Source organism: Mustela lutreola, chromosome 4, assembly GCF_030435805.1.
Source record: "Mustela lutreola isolate mMusLut2 chromosome 4, mMusLut2.pri, whole genome shotgun sequence".
NCBI lineage: Eukaryota > Metazoa > Chordata > Mammalia > Carnivora > Mustelidae > Mustela > Mustela lutreola.
The window spans coordinates 97,319,881-97,342,162 of NC_081293.1; the positions used below are offsets into that span (position 1 = coordinate 97,319,881).

At 38.3% G+C, this 22,282-nt stretch overlaps 1 protein-coding gene across 15 annotated transcripts in view; it reads left to right on the forward strand.

Moving 5' to 3' along the window:
- Positions 1-22,282, forward strand: part of SUGCT (succinyl-CoA:glutarate-CoA transferase) — an 811,293-nt gene that overhangs the window by 418,059 nt on the left and 370,952 nt on the right. For 12 of the 15 annotated variants that reach the window (XM_059170572.1, XM_059170564.1, XM_059170578.1 and 9 more), the window contains one exon: positions 2,384-2,486. In XM_059170572.1, coding sequence (XP_059026555.1) covers positions 2,384-2,486 — 103 coding nt within the window. Of the gene's footprint in view, positions 1-2,383; positions 2,487-3,894; positions 5,517-5,922; positions 6,608-21,513; positions 21,631-22,282 lie in introns of those variants that run through there. The other 3 variants (XM_059170577.1, XM_059170576.1, XM_059170568.1) reach the window with 3 other exon arrangements.

Here is a 22,282-nt window from a genome sequence, read left to right on the forward strand (position 1 = left end):
AGCAAAAATCTAAAATTGAATATATGGGTTGATTTAGCAAGTTCACAATGAAGTCTGACTTGTTTTAAGAGTTTTCCAAGTAACTTCCCAGAGGAGGCCGAAGCTTTGAGGCTTCCTACACTACATGGAAGGACACCCTTCCTGTCTTATTCTCAGTACTGTTTTGCCCTAAGTGATTTAGAGCAACTCTTTCCATTTTTTTTTTTTTTTAAGCAGCATTTTTGTGGTTAATAAAAACATGTGCTTTCAGCTTTTTTGCATAGATAAAGGAAAAGATTCCACATCAGATTTAGATCAAGAGATAGATTTTTCAGAAGAAAATGATGGATGTGTCCTCTGGGAGCAGCAGAATGCCGCAATGTTCTGTCTCTGGCCGCCGAGTTGAAGGCATTTATGAACACTTCCACGCCCACGCCCACGCACATCCACAAACAGTGGTCACCACTGCAGCTCCAGACATTGTCTCGCTCCCCAGTCTCATTTCCAACGTGCATCCGTTGTTTTCCATAACATGAAATAAATCCCCCTCTCTTGCCCAGTGGTGAAAAGCTTATATAAATACTAAAACTTCATCTATTCCCTGAATGTACTGTTGGCAGGCCTGCAGCTGTGGGTTTGCTGGGATCTTGACACGCATTTTCTGTGCAGATCTTTGAGGCCACTTGGGTGAGTCCGGTGGTGATAAATTCACTTGTCTTGAAAATTTATCAGGTTAGCCACGATAATGCTCTGCTTATGGAAACAAATGATTGACACCCAGTTGAAAGGGCTCCAGGTTCAAAGTATCTCTTTTATTCTTTCAGCATATATCATTCTGGTGATATATATGTCTTAGGAAGTCTTGGCCAGGAGATGATTTTAACAGTCCTTAAAAAAAAAATAAGATGAAGAATCGATTAATAGAAGACATTTCATCTTGCATGGTGGTATTCCCATAAGAGAATACTTTTCAGTATGTAGAGGTGAAGTATTTGATTGTGTACTAAGTAGGCATAGTTAACATTACCGCCTTTAATTAAAATGGACAATGGAAAATCTTTATTCATCAAAATGGTGAGATTAGAAAAGTGTCCTCAAAGTACTGATATTGTTTCCACCCTTGTTGTAAACGGTGGAAGAAATAGTGCATTCTCCATTATAATTTCCTGTGGCATCTGCAAACCTAAGATTAATTCTAGTTATGTCTATGATTGCTGAGTAGAAGTCTGTGAATACTATTTCTACTATATTTCCACTTGCCTGCCCATAGTAGTGAAGCCTTCTGCTTGCTGCCAATAGTCTATTTTACCTAATGTTTTTAAAAAAAAATCTCTTTTCACTTAGATTATTACTTAACTAGAAATAGTTTGCTATTTTAAAAATTAGTGATTCTATATTCTTCGTATATTACAAATTATGACTGAGGATCCAAGATTTTACTTCTGTTCCACTGTCTTAACAAGAGGAGATATAAAACAGTGAATCTCATCAATGAATTGGGTCCCCTTTCCTTGAGACCTAAGAGAGAAAACAAAGTCATTCAAATAAGCTTTTTATCTGTGAAGTCTAATGTAAATTGAAGTCTAATGTAAAGGACGTGGCTGGATTTGAGTGTTGCTGTCTAAACAGATCCATCTTCACATACCTAGATTTGTTCTGAATAGTAAGTAGTATTGCAAATAAGTAGCTAAAGTTGTGTTGCGGCTGTTAATTCTGGTATATTTTAAATATAATGGAGGTAGAACATATATATTTCTCTTTTTTAAATTAAAGACTGTCTATTTGAGAGAGAGAGAGAGAGAGGTAGAGTGAGAGCAGACTCCTTCCTGAGTGGTGGGGCTTAATTCCAGGACCCTGAGATCATGACTTGAACTGAAATCAAGAGTTGGACGCTTAACTGACTGAGCCACCCAGGCACCCCAAACATATAGCTTTCTTTTAAAACTACATTTGTTTTTGTTTTGAGAAATTTACCTTACTGATGTACTACTATGCCTGAGACCTAAAAAACACTTTGCACAATGACATCCCCTCCCAATTGCAACTATATTATTGTATTTATAAAGTGCTCGATACCACAGCAATTTAAGCTCAGTTAAAACCATTCCCCACACAATCTGTGTCTTCTGCAAGGGATCCTCTGTCAGAAAGCACACAGGGTCAGAAATAGGAAGGATTATATCTCTAATGGTAGACCTTCCAACAATGGGAGCCGGGTGGCTATTCTTAACCACTCCTGGGCAAGTCAAAGTTGTTTTCATTAGGCAACATCCTCAAAACTAGAAACAAAGAAAAGCCAAGGAACATATTCTTGTCATTACTGGTTGCTTCCAAAGAGGGCCATATGAGAAAAAATGTTGTACCTTCTTTGTAAAAAATGCCTCTTTTTTGGGTCTGTTCCTAGGTTTGAAGAAGAAATGACCAGCAAATGGTTATACCTCTTCGAAGGCAGTGGGGTTGCATATGGCCCAATCAACGACATGAAGAACGTATTTGCAGAACCCCAGGTTTGGTTTTTGAACTTTTTAGTACATGGAAGTTGAAAACACAAGAAATTGCCTCTCTTTCTTTATCCAGTTTGATTCACATAAATACACGTGAGCCATTGGCCACGGGCTTCCGTCACATAATGTGATTTTTGATGGTGGCATTAGATTGTGAGTCCGAAGTAAAAAGAATCAATTTAGAACTGGTTGTCTACAGTCATACCCATCAGATCTAACGTATTTCTGCAGCAGTCTCTACATAAAGTTTGCAAGTTCAGGACATTTGTGTCTCCTGAAAAATCAGAAATGTAGACAATTGAGAGATTGGGCTCAGGCCCTCAGAGAACATTCTGTGTAGAAGGAAGTATGACAACTTTTACAGTTGTTATTTAGTTTGTATAGTTTTTAGTTAGAGCCCACATCTCACCAGATGGCTATCTTAAAGTATCCAAAGCAAGTCAGAGTTAACTTTGCAAATGGGAGGCTTTTATATGATTAATAAAGTACATTATTTGTGAAGAATCAATCGTACTTCAATAGAGGTTTGTACTGTACAATTCTAATAGACTTCTTCTTGGGCCCCAGGAATAAGGATCACCTGAAAGAAAAAATGAGGTTTTTTCTGTAACATTGTTCAAATTATTATTTTTAGATGCTACCAAAAATTTTTGATTTATTACTTTAATCAGTATCACTGCAAGCAATTTACTGTTTCTCAGAGTCACATATTAATCCCAAAAGGTAGAGGAACCCCATTTTTCTACGAAGCTTTCACTATGATTGTTCACATATCTTAGCAGCTTCCAACTCTTCAAAATTATAGGCCTGAAAAGACTCTTTATATTGTAACCGATTTTTCTTTGAAATGAAGTACTGAAAATGGAAGATGATTTTTCTGAGGAGAACTTTGTTGAAAACTGACTTAACTCTTTAACTTTGGTACCTATCTTCTACACGAGTATCTGCTGCAAGGAGAATTGACACGTGTTTAATTCAAGGTTGACAATATTTACTGGAGAAAAAAAATGAATGGATTCAGAAATTCTGCTTAGTGTTTTCTTCCTGCCAAGAACCTGAATGTGGCAAGGCTTTGTCCAGAATAAAACAGTGGCCAATAAGTATTTGAGATAAGGGTCCCGCTGGATACGCTGGATACATAGTGAGTTTATGTGACCAGGTCCCCGCTGCATCAGCGGGTTAATGTCTGGTGATCGATGCCTCCTCGCCCCGAGGCTGCAGTGCGCATGCTCTGAAATGTACCAGACCCCGAGGACCAGTGTTCTCACATTGTAGCTTCGAATGAGGCCAAGCTTTGGCTCGAAGTTGTTGTGGGGGAAGGGGTAGGTTTTACTATTATTTTCCTGCTGAAAAGTGGTACCAGCTGTGTAGGATTTGGCGTTTAACTTGATTTGAGGGCACCTTTCTCTAGAGATCATTGCTGAGAGTTTTATCATTGGCATTTCCATCATTCAACCTGTGTTTCTTCAGGCACAAAGACACCAAGGTAAAGAACGTTATTTTAAAAATCTCTGGGTATCTTCTAACATTGCCTATTGTCTAGGTTTTGATGAACAAGGAACCAAGGTTCCACCCTTCAAGTTGTTCATTTTATGGGCTGCTTCAGATTGAATATAGGATAGTTAGGATTTTCATTCCCACTTTTCCCTTGGAGTTCGGTTCATTACTTTAATCGTTCTATGGCAACTCTTGGACCCTTAGTAGTTTCTAATATTGGTATGGCATATTTTTAGCACTTCAGTCATTTTTCAAATGGAAAAGATTGCTATTACCTCAGCCAGGATACTGGCTTTTGCTACTACCCCAGGAGTCTCTGAAAATTGCCTTCTTATCCACCAAAAAGTAGATTCTAACTGTTACCATTCTAACATCAAAAATTCTTAATCATCCAGTGATAATTACTGACAGTTGTACCCAAGCTCCCAAGAGTAGAGTTGGTCTCTTTAATATATAATCTCATTCTTTGCAGTTTAAAATACCAAACGTGCACATAAAGCTTACCTGGAATTTTAGAAAGACTAGAGAGCAATGTAGTATTGTTACATTTTAAAAATTAACACGGATGACTCTGGCCATTGTGTGTAGAACTGTTTGGCCCAAGAGGTAAGGACACTTGGCTCTTTTAAAAAGAACTCCTTATCATTTTGAATATTGGAAGGAATGTAAAGCGCAAAAAAATCAGGCAATTATGTTTTTGGACTACTTAAAAAAATTCATTTGCCAAACCTTTATTATACTTACGTACCAAGTGTTAGGGATTTAGCATGACTTTAGTAATTCTCTTCCTTTCTGAAAAAATAAATTTAAAATCGACTTAGATAGCAGATACAGAGTAAATGCTGTTGATGTATGAATAAGTGAATGAATGAGTTGGTTAACTTGCCAAGTATAAGTTTTCCAAATGACAGAGAGGCTATTGTGCTCCCAGTGGTGGGGCTGACAACCTCTTTGTATAGCCTTTATTTGGAAAACCTGTGTTGAAAAGCGCTGCATCATGGTTAAGACCCTGGAGTGCTAGCTCTCGGCAGTTTTATAAACTTACTGGGCTTCAGTTTTCTCAACTATAAAGTGGTGTTAATAGGATCTTTTTTCTATACTGTCCTGTTACATGAGATAATGTTTATCAAGGACAGCAGGGTTTGCCAGAGGTAAAGGTGCAAGACACGGTATTAGCTCCGGTTATGATCGTACCCTTATTTACTGTAATATTTTGGTTAAAAAACAAAAAACAAAAAAAACCTTCTTTGGTGGAGACCTTTGCTAAAGGTTATGTTTTTGTTTAAAAAACTCCTTTGTTTGGTGGCTACAAACAAATTCAATGCGGCAGTGGGACCGGGGATCCCTGGCTTACAAATCAAGCTGTAATAATTCTTTTTAAAAAAGGCATCCGCGCGCTCTGTGCCAAGAACTCCTCAGCCCTTCATCATTCCTGATTGCTGCAACCCTCTTATTTTTTGTTTTCCGTAAAAGTGTCCTTTCCGTTTAAGGTGTCCTCCCTTGTTTTTCCCCCGATGAGCTGCAGAGCTTCTTGGCTCCGGGCTCAGCCGTGGGACCGCGCGGCTGGCCCGGGGCCGGCTCCCCGCGCGCATGCTCCGCCGCAGCCAAGCTGCTCGACTGGAAGTTCATGGGGTGAAGCACGGGGCCTGGAACGTGGTGCCGGAAGTGGGGCTTTGGGGAAGTGCAGAGGGGTATGTCTAACCAAAAAGAAAAAAAAAAAAATCAGAAGCATCCAATGCAAGAGAGGGTTTTCTGGGGGCCTGCTTCTCCGGTGGCCATTCACCTTTCATCGGTGGTTTGGGCTCCCTCGGCAACAAAAGTGTATGTGATGGGAGTAACTATTTCTAACCTAAATAATTTCATCATGGCCTCCTGTTCTGAGGAAACTTGATTTTTTGGCTCTGCTGAAGGAGCAGATGATTTATTTTTTTTTCTTGGCTAGATGAGAGGTTGTCCCTCACCTTTGAGCCTCTGATTATCTGCTGCAGATGCGGAAAGGTTGGAAGGATCCACCAAGCGTCCACTGTTAAGTCAGTCAAGAACCCCGGGGGTGGGGGGGGGGCTGTATCTACTGAGAGCTTAGAGAAATTTTGATCCAAAAGCCTTTTAGTGGTAGTTTTATTGCTTTTCTCCCTCGGTGATAAATTATCTGTGGAAAATTCTGTGTATTCTGTAGAACTGTGTAATATTGATTATCTGCATGTAGATTTTAAGAGTCATTTTTTAAGGGCTCTCTTAAAATATCTTTTTTTTTTTTTAACCAGGCCAAGATTGTGCAGTACATTAAAGGAATTCTTAAAAAGTTTAAAAAACTTGCTAGATGACCTCAGTATGGTCCTATTTAACATACCCTGGGGAACATGTGCATGAAATGCATTGTGGTTTGAGGTTTTCCAACCCAAACAAACTTAAAAGAAAATGCAGCTTTTAATAGAAACTATTCAGATTCCTACAAAAATAGGTACGGATCCCACCGATGAGCGCAGTTAACAGCATCATTATCTACCATGAGAATCAAAAGAGATTGTGTGATCCTGTTTTTTTGTATTTTGCCTAAGACCGCGTATCTGGTGATTTGAAGTGTATTCTTTGACCGAACTGTGCAATTAAAATATACATAGATATGAATGACCAAATCTCTGATTAATGTTTTGTTTTTGTTTTTTTTTGTTTTTTCCTCCTTGATGCCATGACCCATGGGTGGGGAAGAGAGGGCAACAGGTGTCGCCAAACTGGTGTTATTTAACAGTCTTCACATTTCTACCACACAAGTTGAATCCATCAGGTGTAAGACATCACCCCAAAGCATCACTTCTGAGAACTATTGGGAGGGAAGTATCAGAACTGAAATATCACAGCTGGCCCTGATTTTAGCTGGTGCCAAACACCTGCAGGCTCTAAAAGGATACCAAAACAAAACCCCACCCCATGGCAGCAAGCCATCCCTTAACAAACCTTCCTTAACTTTGTATCACCATCAAAATTAATTTAACACTTTCTACAGAAACCTTCTTCTTCCTGTCCCAGAAGGCCATTACAACTCCTTTAGCAAATCTTTCGTATGGGATGAATATGTCATAGAAGCAAACAGAGCAAAGTATTGAAATATTTGATAGCTTCAAATTATCTGTTGTTTTCGTATCATTATTTGTGGAAGCCTGTGAAGTTGGAGGCTTTATTAATCTCTAGGCTAGCTCATATTCTCCAGGCGATTTGTTTTTTTAGCACATTCTGGCAAACTATCTGAGCATCTGGGAAAAAAGTCCTTCAAAATTCATATAGTAAGTGTCAGAATCACCCCAAAATACAAAGCTGTTTTTCAAGCCCTTTCTACACTCAGGCGTGCACGCGCTTCTGCACGTGGGTGCAGACACACACACAGACACACCCACACCCACGCGTTGTTGATGCGTTTTAAAGATTGCCTTCTCCATGACATTAGCTAATATTTATTGAAATGTGGTTGGGTAGTCCTGGTGGGCTTATACACCTCAAGCACAATTATGTGCTCACTCAGTGCTTACACTGCTGGGAAACACATACATGCAGGGTTCCCTGCAACTGGAAAACAGTTGATGAAGATCTAGACAAAACAATATGTCTGGAAATAATCCCTGGTAGACAAAGGAGTAAAAAAAAATAAATTTTGTATGTATCTCCAAACATACATGACGTACTTCAGGTGGTGAACAAATTCAGATACATTACGTGTGTTTGTCTTATGATATCTGGGGATAATACTTTAAATTTTTGAAGAAATAATATGCTTTAGGTTTAAGGGTTTAAGGGATTAAATGAAATAAAAATGGAGAGTTTAAACCTTCAATTTTATATTAAAACATAAAGTATGGGGGAGTAATATTTTATTTTGTTGAGTTTAGAAGAATCCTAATGCAAGAAACCTCATCTCTTATTATGTAAGAGGAAAACCAATGAAATGTCAAATAAAAACTAAGGATGTAGCACAACATTACTGGTGTTTTTGAATATAGCTAAGAAATTTGGAGGCACCAGTTTCTTTGAATTATAACACAAATATACTTAGCTAGCCAACTAGAATGCCTTGGACATTACTTGATTGATGTTGATGGAAATAAGATTGTAGAATTTATGTTAAAGAAAAAAGCCTTCTTTTGATCTTTTTGTGAAAATGTGAGAGAGGTGGTTCAGGGCAAAGGAGAATGTAATCGCTTATTCACTCAGTCAGACATCCATTCATTCATTTAGTAAATAGTAACTGATGGCTGTCACGTGCTTGCCCTCCTTTTCTCTCCCTCCCTCCCTCTCTGTCTCTATCTGTACAAGACTATGTTATGTATCCCATACTATACACATAGTCTTGTATTAGGTATTGGGCAAGGAGAGAGTGTGACGGAAAACAGTGAATTAGCAAAGACAAAGCTATGAAGCATTCAAGGAGGTCCTCCAGTCCAGTTTAAGGTAAATTGTGTCCAGTGTCACAGAAGAGTTACACAGAAATGTGGGTGTTTGAGCAGTGAAAAGTAATAAGCATAAGGAATCCTATTTAATGAATTAATAAAAGTTTAAAACCTGACAAAGGGTTGCAAAATGTCTTAATCACCCAAGCACGATTATAATACCACTGACTATATGCCCTACTCTGCACCTTTTATTCCTATGATTTATTCATTCCGGAACTGGAAACCTGATCTCCCAACTTACCAAAGAGCTCTTTATCCTTTTAAAGCCTTTTTGTAGTCAGTTTGTCATATTACTCATAAGTTCCATCTCAGTGATTAAGAGGAATTTAATGGAGGGTTTCCACTTCTACTGTTCAGTGATTTTGAAATTATTGTGACCTGAGAATATCCGAAAATTTCCTTTTTTTTTGTAAAGTTATTCTCTCCATATGTGTTCCTTCTTTCTTACAGCCAATATTAAAGGTTATGATTTCACAGATTTATTCAAATGAAAACATTTTTCATTATCATTTTATTGTAGTTACTACATTAAAAAGTATTTTAGTTGTATTATTGGTAGTGCTGAACATGAGCAGTGATTGACAGGGACCGAACACCACTGATGTTTGAAGAACTTTTCTAAAATGATTAATGATGAAGGAGAAAGAGGTACGAAATGGTGTATTCAAAGCTTACAGAGACCTTGAAATGGAGTTCTATATTCTGTAAGAACTCAGCAGTTAAAAATGGAGCCTGAATTCTCAGTTTGTCTCTTTTACTTTGATTACCTGTGCTTTAGGTGTTGTACTAAAAAACCATTGCTGATCTAAGGACATGAGTATTTACTCCAATATTTTCTAAGAGTTTTATAGTTTTTACATCTTACGTTCAGGTCTATGATCCATTGAGAGAGAGAGAGAGAGAGAAAGAGAGAGAGAGAGAGTATGTGTGTGTGTGTGTATGTGTATCCTGTAAGATGTGAAGTCTAACTTCACTATTTTGCAGTTGCTTTAGTATCATTTGGAAAAAGACTAATATTTTCCCATTGAATTTTCTTGGCGCTATTGTTCAAAATCAATTAGCCATTAATGTAAGGGTTAATTATAGAACTTTGGTTATTTAAAAGTGTTTTTATTTATTTCCACATTTGTATGTATTTCTCAAACTTTCTAATACTGATTTCTGATTTCATTCCTTGTGTTTGAAAATACATACTTTGACTGATTTCAGCTCCTTTAGATTCACTGAGGCTTATGTTATGTCCCAGCATGGGATCAGTTCGGCAGAATGTTCTCTGTGTTCTTAAGAGTGTGTATTCTTTTGAATATGCTAGAGTTGTCTGTTAGATGTCTATGCTAAATGTCTGTTGTTTGTTTTTACCGTTGTTTAATTCTTACATTTCCTTTTTCATCTTCTGCCTAGTTGCTATACACATTATTGAAAGTTGGGTGTTGAAATCTCCAGCCATTATTCAGGAAGTGTCTGTCCCCCCTTTCAGTCAGTTTCTGCTTCATATATTTCGACCTCTGTTCTTACACGCATATATGCTTACCACTGTTATACCATCTTTAAGAATTATACCTTTATCATCTTAAGAAAGAGATGATTATTTCTGGTTATATTTTTTTGTTTTAATATCGGTTTTCTGCTATTAGTATAGCCACTGCATTCTCTCTCTCTCTCTTAAGATTTTATTTATTTATTTGTCAGAGAGAGAGAGAGAGCACAAGCAGGCAGAGTGGCAGGCAGAGGGAGAGAGTGGGAAGCAGGCTCCCTGCCATGCAAGGAGCCTGATGCAGAATTCTATCCCAGGACCCTGGGAACATGACCTGAGCTGAAGGCAGAGGCTTAACCCACTGACCTGCATTCTCGTTTATGATTGTTGTTTTCATTGTACATCTTTTTTATCCTTTTATTTTCAACCTATTTGCATGTTTGAATACAAAGTGTCTCTAATGTAGACAGTATATAGTTGGATCCTGTGTTTTTTAATTTGCTCTGAAAATGTATGCCTTTTGATTGAACTGTTTAAACCATTCATGCTTAGTTACTATTGATTTGGTTGGATTTACACCTGACATTTTTCTTTTTGTTTTCTATGTGTCTCTTGTATTTTTTAGTCCTTGGTTCCTTTCATTGTCTTCTTTTGTAATAAGTAGATACTTCCTAGTATAATATTTTAATTTCTGTCATAACTTTCAATGACATTTTGACATAACTTTCAATGACATAATATATACCTTAACTTTATCAGACTTCAGCTTCAACTATATTGACTTCAGCTTCTTTTTGAGTAGTTAACACACAATGTTACATTAGTTTCAAGTGTACAACATAGTGAATCAGCAACTTTATGCTGTGTTCACAAGTATAGCCACCATCTATCATATACAACACTATTACGATACCATTGACTATATTCCGTATGCTGCATCTTTTATTCCCGTGGCTTATTCATTCCATAACTGGAAGCCTGTATCTCCCATTACCTTTCACCCATAATTCTACTATGGGGTACTTACCCAAAGAAAGTGAAAACACTAATTCAAAGAAATATTGCACCCCTATGTTTGTTTAAGCATTATTTATAATAACTAAGATATGAGAAGCAACCCAAATGTCCATCAATAGATGAATGGATAAAGAAGGTCTCACTCACACACACATACACACACACTGGAATATTACCAGCCATAAAAAATAGGAGAGTTTGCCACTTGCTACAAGATGGATTGACCTAGAGGTCCTGGAGAAAGACGAATACCATGTGATTCCACCTTTCTGTGAAACCTAAAAAACAAAACAAAACAAATGAATAAATGTTTGTGAATGAAAAGCAAAATCAGACCTATACATAGAGAACAATCTGATAGTTGCCAGAATTAAGAGGGGATGGGAATATGGTCAAAAAAGAATTGACTTCAGTTTTATACTGTTTTTTTTTTTTTTACAGTGAAATATGGAAACTTTACTCCTCTCTCTCACATCTATATATATTATCAACTCAACAATACACCATTATAATTATTACTCTAAATAATATGTTATATTAAATATTTCAGGACAGCTGATAAAACAAATGAGATCAAATACATATTTATAGAATTTTTATATTAATCTTTTTATTTTATCTTGTTTCCCTAATTTCTACATATGGATTTGAGTTAAAGATTTGAGTTGGATCTGATGTCCTTTCCTCAATCCAGTACACACTTTTGCCCTTATCCACTCCCTTTGTGCTATTATTGTTAAATACATTACATTTATAAGTTATAGGCCCAACACTACACTTATATAGAGATTGTATACTGCAGTAGCTTCTTAAATCAGCCAAGAGAGGGGCATCTGGGTGGCTCAGTGGGTTAAGCCGCTGCCTTCAGCTCAGGTCATGATCTCAGGATCCTGGGATTGAGTCCCGCATCGGGCTCTCTGCTCAGCGGGGAGCCTGCTTCCCCTCTCTCTCTCTACCTGCCCCTCTGCCTACTTGTGATCTCTCTGTCAAATAAATAAATAAAATCTTAAAAAAAAATAAATCAGCCAAGAGGAGAAAGGAAAAATATGTAATTATATCATTTTTACAATTGCCTGTGTGATTATTTTACTGCTATTCTGTTTATCTGTGGTGAATTTATAGTGCTATGTGGTATCATTTACTTTTAGCCTGAAGAACTTTCTTTGATATTTATTATAATAAGTCAGCTACCAACAGATTCCCTGTTTTGGTATAACTGGGATTATGTTGAATATGCTTTCATTTGTGAAAGATAGTTTTGCTGGATACAATATTCTTATTTGACAGTTTTTTACTTCTAACACTCTTAATATGTTTCCTTCTGACTTCCATGATGTCTGATGAGACGTTACGTTAATCTTATTCAGCTCCCTTGTATGTCATTTTGCTTTTGCTCCTTTAAGGGTTTCCTCTTTGTCTTTCAATATTTTAAGTTTATGTTTGTGGGTGTGTGTGAGTCTCTTAGCATTTATCATACTTAGAGTTCACTGAACCTGAATGTATAGAATAATGTTTTTCATGAAATCTGCAAAGTTTTAAGCCATTATTTCTTTGATATTGTTCCTCTCTTTCTCAAATATCCTTCTGGTTCTGCTATTTATGTATATGTTGGTGCTTTTAATGGTATTTCATACTTCTCTAATGCTCTGTTCTCTTCATTTTTTTCCTCTCTTCAGATTGCATAATCTCTATTCATCTATCTCTAAATTTGCTGATTCTTTCTTCTGACAATTCACATACAGGGTCAAGCCCCTCCAGTGAATTTTTCATCTCAGTTAATCTTGACTGCAAAAGGAACCCATTTGGTTCCTTTTAATAATTGGAATATTTCTATGTCTCTATTGATATGATATCTTGGATGAGACATTGTCCTCATATCTTCCTTTAATTCTTTAAGCATGGCTTTCTTTTGTTCTTTGAACATATTTATAATAGCTGCTTTGAAGTTTTTTCTTGCTAAGTCTACCATCTGGGCCTCTTCAGAGGTGGTTTCTATTGCCAGCATTTTCTTTCTGTGTAGTGGTCACACTTTACTGTTTCTTTGCATGTCTCATAATTCTTTGTTGATATCTGGACATATTAGATCTGCTTTGACCCTGGGAGCTGTTTTGTCTGTCTCTTAACAGGTCAAAGAGCAGTGACTTGGCTGCACCAATTCTGTGAAGTCCATTTTACCTGCAACACCCTTAACCACTGAGGTCCCAGCTCAGATGTTTTCCACCTGCTTTTATCTTTTACCCGCAGGTCTCTCCCAAGTTGGCATAAGCCACTTATTGGGTGAAGGCCATTTTAGCCAGTTAGATTCTTATGCTTTGTATGGTTGTGTGTGTGACTTGGTTGGTTGTTTGTGTGACTTGGAAGCTGCTGTCACAGTAAAGGGAATTTTTTCCTCCCTCCTCTCAGGCAAGGACTAATAGCTTGGGGATTCCCTCTGTGATTTGCTACTGTGAGAGCACAACCTTGGGCACTCAGTTTCCCAGACTTCCAAAGATAAGTGAGATTTGATTTTTAAGCGTAGCTTCCTAGACATCACTCCTGGGTCAGAATAGCATACTTAAGTCAGTGTTTGGTAGATTGAGCCCGTGCCAGTGAGGCTTTTGATTTTTTGATGGGTCAGGGTGCAGCGTGGTGAATGCTTTCAGATCTGTCTTCACATCTGGCTCTGATTGCTCCTAGTGGGCACAGCCTGGGACGCATGCACCCCTTCCTTACCGTGAAGAGTTGCTTATGATCCCAGGAAGGCTTTCCCCAAAGGTCTCTTTCCCTGGTTCTCTCTTCTAAAGTTTTGGTGATTCTCTGCTGTTTTGCTCCTGTTCTGGAGCTACCACCTTTCTTTTAATTGCCCTCCACAAAGATCCCTATTGTTTTCAACAACCCCCACCTAGGTCAGTAGGCGTGGAATTTCCATCCTCTCTTATCAAAAAAGCCAGTGGCTTCAGGGAGAGCTGGGGAGCTCTTTATTTTGATGACCTACTATGTCCTCCCAGCTATGCCTGCCTGGACTATAGCTTCAGGAAGTCTAAGGGAAGTCAGAGATATAGTCGCCTGTCCTGAATGGATACAACTGTAATCCCAGAGTGAGAGTTTGGCAGAGAGCAAGCTCCCATTATTTTGGCCTCACTTTCTTGGAGTAGAGTGCTGGGTTAAAGCTTTCATCACATGGAATTCTGGAGCTTGGTAGTGGTGGTGGAGAGGGCATATCAGCGGAGTGAGCCACGGCTCCAGTGCCAGATTCTCACTTCTTTCTAAGACTCAGTAGGTTTTCTTGAGAGAATATTTCTTCATCTGCTGTATGCCCTCACAATAATTTCCAGGGATTTAAAATTATATTTAACATTAATTTCCACATGCTAACTTGCTATGTCATTGAGAAAAGGGTCTGCTGAGCAGTTTACTCCATCATTTCAGAAGTCTTACCTGCTTGCATTCCACCTTGCCTTTTCGGGACATCCTGAAGTTCTTTGGCCTGTCAGAGTATCCATGTGCTAATTTCTTTTACTTTGTACTTTGTGCTCACCCTCCTTCCACTTACACTTGTACCTTTAAGAAGGTCTGATGGTGCTCTGCTGGGCTTCTTGGTCTCCTTGTCCTCACCTTGCTATGTATGGTCTCCCCTTTATTGTTCCTTTTGAAAGACAAATGTAAAAGTTTTATGGTAGTGTTTTTACAGTGTTCTCCAAAAGAACACCTGGGTTAGAATCATCCAGGGGCCTTGTTAAATTTCATATTTCTGGAGCTAACCAAGCCCAGTGGTTTTTAATGTCTTTGGATAAGATTCAAGAATTGGCTTATGTAGATTTCCCAGAATTATTCTGGTACAAACTGTATTTTGAGAATCATTATAGGGGATGGTAGAAGATGATGTTGGAAGTGTAACTTGGGTCCTAATCATGAAGCATCTTAAATATTACTCTGATGGATTTGGATTTTTCCGTGTGGGCTAAGTGTTGGAATAAAAAATGGCCTTATATATCATATATAAAAAGTACTAAGTATCATCTGTGTCCCCTCACCTTCCCTGGTGCACCTCCCTTTCTGTTACCGACACTTTGTGTGCCCCTCACTCACCCAGTATGCACTTAGGGCCCTCATCCTTTTTTTTTTTTTTTTTTTCTCAAAGGTTTATTTATTTTTCTTATTTGACAGAGAGAGAGCACAAGCAGAGGGAGCAGGACAAGGAGAAGAAGCGGGCTCCTCCCTGAGCAGGAAGCCAGATGTCAGGCTTGATCCCAGTAAGCTGATATCAAGACCTGAGCCAAAGGCAGACACTTTAACCTCTGAGCCACCCAGAAGCCCCTAGAGTCCTCATCCTTTATCAGTCTCTATTTCCTCTCCTTTCTTTGCCTCTGACTTCCTACCAGCTCAGCATTTCCTCATCTATCCTTCCCCTCTAGGCTCTTAAAGCATCACTTTGTTTCTTTCTTTTTCAAATAAAAACTTTAGAGACCATTTCTGCAATACAAATGATTTTCTAAACCAGATACTGTGTTTAGGGAGTTATTTTTAATGTGATTGCTTTTTCTACCTGCTTCCCTGTACTGCCTTCCACTCATGCCACATGAAAAAGGGACAGTAACCTTGTGCCTAAATTCTGAAATATTATCAACTCCTAAAATTCTTTAAGACTGTCAGCTTAACATAGTCTTTGGTTAAAAGTGAAGGATTTTTTAACAAGGCTGTGTAAATCAAGAACTTCATATGTAGGAAATATTAATTTCCTTCTTTTTTAAGAAAAAAGGTTGATATTCAGGATCTATTCAGGTGCCTGGGTGGCTCAGTGGGTTGGGCCTCTGCTTTCGGATCAGGTCATGATCTCAGGGTCCTGGGATCAGGCCCCACATTGGGCTCTCTGCTCAGCAGGGAGTCTGCTCCCCCCCCCCCCCCCCTTGGCCTGCCTCTCTGCCTACTTGTGATCTCTGTCAGGTAAATAAATAAAATCTTTAAAACAATTTTTTAAAAAATGAACTCAAACTCAACACACTCAAAACAGATAATCATGTCAAAAAATGGGCAGAAGACATGAAAAGATACTTTTCAATGAAGACATACAAATGGCTAACAGACACATGGAAAAATGGTCATCATCACTAGCCATCAGGGAGATTCAAATCAAAACCACATTGAGATACCACCTTACACCAGTTAGAATGGCCAGAGTTAACAAGATAGGAAACAACATGTGTTGGAGAGGATGTGGAGAAAGGGGAACCCTCGTACACTATTGGTGGGAATGCAAGTTGGTGCAGCGACTTTGGAAAACAGTGTGGAGATTCCTTAAGAAATTAAAAATAGAGCTTCCCTATGACCCTGAAATGGCACTACTGGATATTTACCCCAAAGATACAGATGTAGTGAAAAGAAGGGCCATCTTTACCCCAGTGTTCATAGCAGCAATGGCCCCAGTCACCAATCTGTGGAAAGAACCGAAATGCCCTTCAACGGATGAATGGGTAAGGAAGATATGGTCCATATATACAATGGAGTATTATGCCTCCATCAGAAAGGATGAATACCCAACTTTGGTATCAATATGGATGGGACTGGAAGAGATTATGCTGAGTGAAATAAGTCAGGGAGAGAGAGTCAATTATCATATGGTTTCACTTATTTGTGGAGCATAAGAAATAACACGGAAGACATGGGGAGATGGAGAGGAGAAGGGAGTTGAGGGAAGTTAGAGGGGGAGATGAACCACAAGAGACTATGGATTCTGAAAAACAATCTGAGGGTTTTGAAGTGGTGGGGGCTGGGAAGTTGGGTGAGCCAGGTGGTGGGTATTATGGAGGGCACGTATTGCATGGAGCACTGGGTGTGGCACATTGAATTTTGATATTGAATTCTGGTACACTGAAAAGAAATTAAAAAAAAAAAACAATACACAGGAAAGAAGATCTTCTAGAAAGCTTTTGCCAATAGAGCAATTAGAAGATTGTGTTGCTGAATGATTCATCTATGCTTCAGGTGTTCAAAGCCTGAACTACAATGATTATGGTGGGTCTGGAAAATAAGAGATAAAAGCCACACTAAAAAGAAGTGATTGAACTCAGTGAGTATTCAGTGATTGGGAACTCTTACAAGTTATTACAGTGAAAGATACCATAAGTATTTAGTATCCGGAATATATAAGGAATTTCTACAACTCAACAATGAAAGGACAAGTAACATAATTAAAAATGGATCAGGGATTTAAATAGACACTTGTTCAAAGAAGATATACAAATGGTTATTGAATTCATGGTAAGATGCTCAGCTCATAAATTATTAGGGGAATATAAATCAAAATTATAGTGTGATGTAACTGGGGGACTGTAATGAAAAAAGATAGTAACAGGTGTTGTTAAGTGTATAGATTAATTGGAACCCTTGCACAGTACTGGTGACAATGTGAAATGGTGTAGCTTCTTTGGAAAATAGGCAGTTCTTCAAAACTTAAAAATGCAGTTACCTTTGGACCCAGCGATTTCAGTCCTAGGTATAAGAAGTGAAAAAATATGTTTGTACAAAATGTGTGCACATATGTTCATGGAAGCTTTATTCGTATGTCTGAAAGGACACAAACAACATAAATTTTCATCAGCAGATGAATGGATAATCAAATGTGGTATATCTATGCAATGGAATATTATTCATCCATAAAAGGGTATGAAGTACTGATATATGCTGCAGCATGAATGGCCCTTGGAAACATGCTAAGTGAAGGGAGATACACATAAAAGGCCATCTTTTGTATGACTCCATTGATATGGAATGTCCAGAATAGATAAAACCCATTCAGAGAGACAGAAAGTACTTTAGTGGTTTCCAGGGACTGAAGGAAGGAGGGGGTAGGGGAATGGTTGCTAAGGAGTATGGGGTTTCCTTCTGGGGTGATGAAAATGTTCTGTAATTAGATAGTGGTGATGGTTGCACAAACGAGAATATATTTAACGTACTTTAAGAGGATGAATTTTATGTTATATAAATTATATCTCAAAATAAAAACAAAAGATACCATAAGAGGTTAGAAATTCATTTTCCAAGAACAAATTAGTGTTGGGAGGATTTAAGTGGTTGCATGGGGATGAGCATGGAGAGTTAGGTCTTGAGTTTTATGAAAGACTAGGATATCGCATATACTCCCTTAAAGCTGGTTCCTTTGGTTTATTGGTCTTTGTGCCCCTAATTACAAGCACAATGTAGACCTACAAAGTGGAGTTGTAAACAGGATGAATAGAATATTCATAGATTCTTGTTGTTGTCCCATAGATCACTGAGACCTTGTCAATTTTATTCAATTTTCTTACCCTCTACTTTTCACATGACATTGATCCTTTCAAGGTGATTGTGTTCAGACTAAGTTCTGCTTAGCCTTTGAAGGGAAAAGGTTCCAATGTCAGTTCAATTTTCTAACCTTTCGAAGAGCCATCCAAATCTGGAGGAGTGTATATACCACCTCATAGCCAGTCTGGGTTCTGGGTGGCATTGTATCTATTAATTCAGTTCTCAAAGTGTGATTTGTTGAACTTGATGTAGGCATGCGTCCAGGTGTTCATAAGTCATGTAATGCAATCATATTCCCAAGTTCTCTCAGGATCTCCTTGGTCATTTCCAGTTCCCTGGGGTGCCTCGTTTTGGTCCTCTGGCTGGATATGATGGCTTTAGTTATGCTCTTCTCCCGTTCACTTTCACAATGGCAGTCTTGCCACTTGTCTTTGGGGCCAAGTGGCAAGTGAGTGGAAAAGTGCAATCAGATTTGAGTCCACACTTTGAAACTGCAGTTCCATCAAACCTCAAGGGATGTTCCCTTCTCTTGGGATTTTGGCTTTTGCTGGTTCCCATGGCCTTGCTCATCAAAGCTGCCACTATCCTGTCACCACAGCATTTTCTGAGAGTTGGGGGGGGGGTAGGAGAATAGATAAAAGAAAGGGAAAAAATGGGGGGTTTCCACACTCTTCTTGAGTGTGCATTCCCTTTCCCATTCTTTGAACCAGAACTAAAAGGCTTCTGCCTATGCTTTCCTGTTTACATCTGTGCTAATCCATTTGAGCTGCTATAACAAAAATACCATAGACTGTGTTGCTAATAAACCATGGAAACTTATTTGTCACATTTCTGGAAGCCGTAAAGTCCAAGTCAAGATGCTGACCACTTCCTGGTTCATACCCTGCTGATTTTATGCTTTGTCCTCTCCTGGTAGAAGGGATGAGGGAGCTCTTGGAGGTCTCCTTTATGAGGATGTTAATCCCATTCCTGAGGGCTCCACCCTCCTGACTTGGTCCCCTCCCCCCAGGATCCCACCTCCAAATACCACCCATTTTTGGACTAGATTTCAGCATAAGGAATTGGGGGGGGCATGGGGGATGGGCACAAACATTCAATCTATAGCAAAGTCCCAGCACTCACTTCTTTCTTTCCTATGTAACGAGTTCAGACCAGGGGATACGGCAGTAAAAAAATTGGTAAACTTACTGCTTCTATGGTGGTATTTGAATTCTGTTCTTCCCCAATCCATCTGCTGCTGTTTACTTTTGAATCCTCAAATAGCCGCTGCATGTATTCTGTCGAGGTTTTTAGCCACATTCAGCTGGAGATAGCGTGGAGTATACTGATTTCTCTGTAGTACCCAGAACATGAGTGTTTCAACATTAAAGCAAAATTTCTTACTATTTTTAGAAGAGTTCCTGAATAATTTTCCTTGAAGAGAACCCTAACATGTTAGGTAGAAGCGCTCATATACTTTGTAGCTACTTTGTCATGCAAATGAGGCTTTTCCTGAAATGGGTAATCAAAACAAAATATAGAAATAAATTGAATGAAAAAGGTCATTAAATAACTGAAACTATCATATAGAACCCTGATTTTTATACCAGCTGTAGGGTAAGTTAAATATTACAGTTTTGAACATTGTATTTATACTAATATACTAATACACCATTGCTTTTGAATGCTTTGTATATGGGTTTTTTTTTTTAATTAAAATAAAGAATTTTCTGCTAAAGGGAAAATCTTTGGACTGTAGGAATAAATCGTTAGTTTTTCCTTAAGCTACTTTCCATAAATGTCAATTTTCTGTGTCAGTCATTTGACGTGTATCTAGTACTTCTTCCCTGTTCTCTGGCAAATGAAATATTTAAGAGTATGAGGGAAAACAGAATTTTCGGAAAGAGGAATAGTGTCAGAGCCAGCAATGGTCAGGGAGACTGAGGAAAAAAAAAGTATATTTTCTTGTTTTTGAGCAGTACTAAATCTTAAAGCATTCACCCAGTTTTTCACAGCAAATATAGTATAACTCATCATGTGATGACAGTGAGGGGGTGCTCACAAAATGATGGGAATGTGGAAGAAGTAAAAAAGAACCAACTTCAAAGAGTTCCCAGGGGTCAGAGTGGGACAATCTAAGTAACAAAAATAAATGGAATATAATTATAGTAATGAATCTTAATCCATAGATTATCCACGAGTCCATCCTAGTATAAATAATTGAATCAGTAAACAAATACAGAAGAATGGAAAGAGCTGGCCAGATTGTAGGATCTCAATTAGTAAATGTAGAAGGAATGAGGGAAATCGAAAATTACCTTTAGGTAAACATCCCAGTAAAAACTGTTGCAGGAAAGAACCACTGATGGAGGCTAAAATTACAGTGAAAAAAAAGATATTTGTAGACTCTCAAAGGATCCCTCCATATTTTCTGTCACAAAGGAAAAATGATTAACTTTTCCCTGAAGGAGTCTCACCGATACCAGTTTTAACCAAGTGACCCAAGTTAGTATCCCCAGTAGTAAGATCTATCAGCATCGGGATGCCTGGGTGGCTCAGTCAACTAGGCATTTGCCTTCGGCTGGAGTCTGTGATCGAGTCCTGCATTGGCATCAGGCACCCTGCTTAGCGGGGAGTCTGCTTCTCCCTCTCCCTCTGCCTGCTACTTCCCCTAGTTGTTTCTCTTTCTCTGACTAAGAAAAAAAAAAGGTCTATCAGGATCACGAGTCCTTTGAAATGATTCATAACATCACCTTCTTGTCCCAAATGCGTAATTTTACTAGAGGCTGAGGAACTGTCCCAGATGGGAGAAAGCTAAAAAAGGTATGGCAGTTAGATGCAGTATGTGGGATTCTGGATTGTCTTGTGGTCCATAGAGAAGGGCCAGTGTGATCCTCGTCAAAATTCACAGTTTCTCAGTAAGAAAGAGAGTACCCATGTACAATGTTTGGTTTTGATAATTTTATGGTGTTTAGGAAAGCTGTTAATGGTAGAAGCTGGGTGGAGTGGTATTTGAGGACTGTGCTTTGTAACTTTTCTGTAAGTCTAAAATTATTTCCAAATAAAAAGTTAAAAAAAAAAAACCCACACACGAAAAAATCTGATTTCAAATACTTCACATTGTCTAGCTACAAAAACAATAGGGATTGCATTAAAAAAAAATTAAAGTGGAATGGGGGCAAAGGGGAAGTCCTCTCTAAACATGCAAAGTAAAATTTCAAATTTCATTGCCCTTCCCTCAGATTTCTGCCACTTTAAAACGATGCTTATTGAAATGTCAGAGGACTGTTCTATGCCATTGTTTGTGTTCTCTCACATTTCAAATGGACTGATTATAACAATTCTCCCTTTGCTGTTTCAGAGACATAAAACACTGAGTAGTTGAAGCCTGAAGGATTGCTGATATTTCTGCACCATAGCTGAGATTTTATTTCTGATGCCTGAGGACCACTAAGACAGCCACACACTCAATCAAATGTTCAGATCTTCTCCACCCAATTGTAGTTGATTCCTTGTCAAAAATTTAAATGAAAGATAATTTAAATTCATTTTTCTTTACAAAACAGATTTTTGCTAATTTATAAAATGTAATTAAAATGTTACCAGAATGCAGTTACTCTTGGAAATACTTCTCTACAGATTCTCATTTTTGCAAAATAGATATGTCTCATTTAACTTTTATGAAAAATGGTTAAATTTTAAAAATTGGTTTCAGATGCTGTCCAATTTCTTCGTGGTATGTGGAAGTGTCAATAGTTGTTGCAAGCCCTTTTATATCATCAGGCGGTGATTCTCAAACAGGGTAGGCATCAGTCACCTGGGGAACTTTTTCAAAATAGAGATCCTTCAGGTTCTAGCAGCAGGATTTTGATAATACAGGTTAGTATAGAGTTAAGGATATCTGGATTTTTAGAAGATTCCTCCAGGATTCTATGGTAGAAGCACAGAATGCTTTGGAGGGAGGAGAGCGTTGTTTATGAACATGGTCTTTATAGTTGGCCAGAACTGGCTTTTATTCGGGCTCTGCCACTTCCTCATGGAGTGACTATGAGCACCAATCAACCTTCCTGTGCCTCAGCTTCTTCCTCTGTAAAATGGAGGTTCGAATCATTTCTGCCCCATTAATTAAA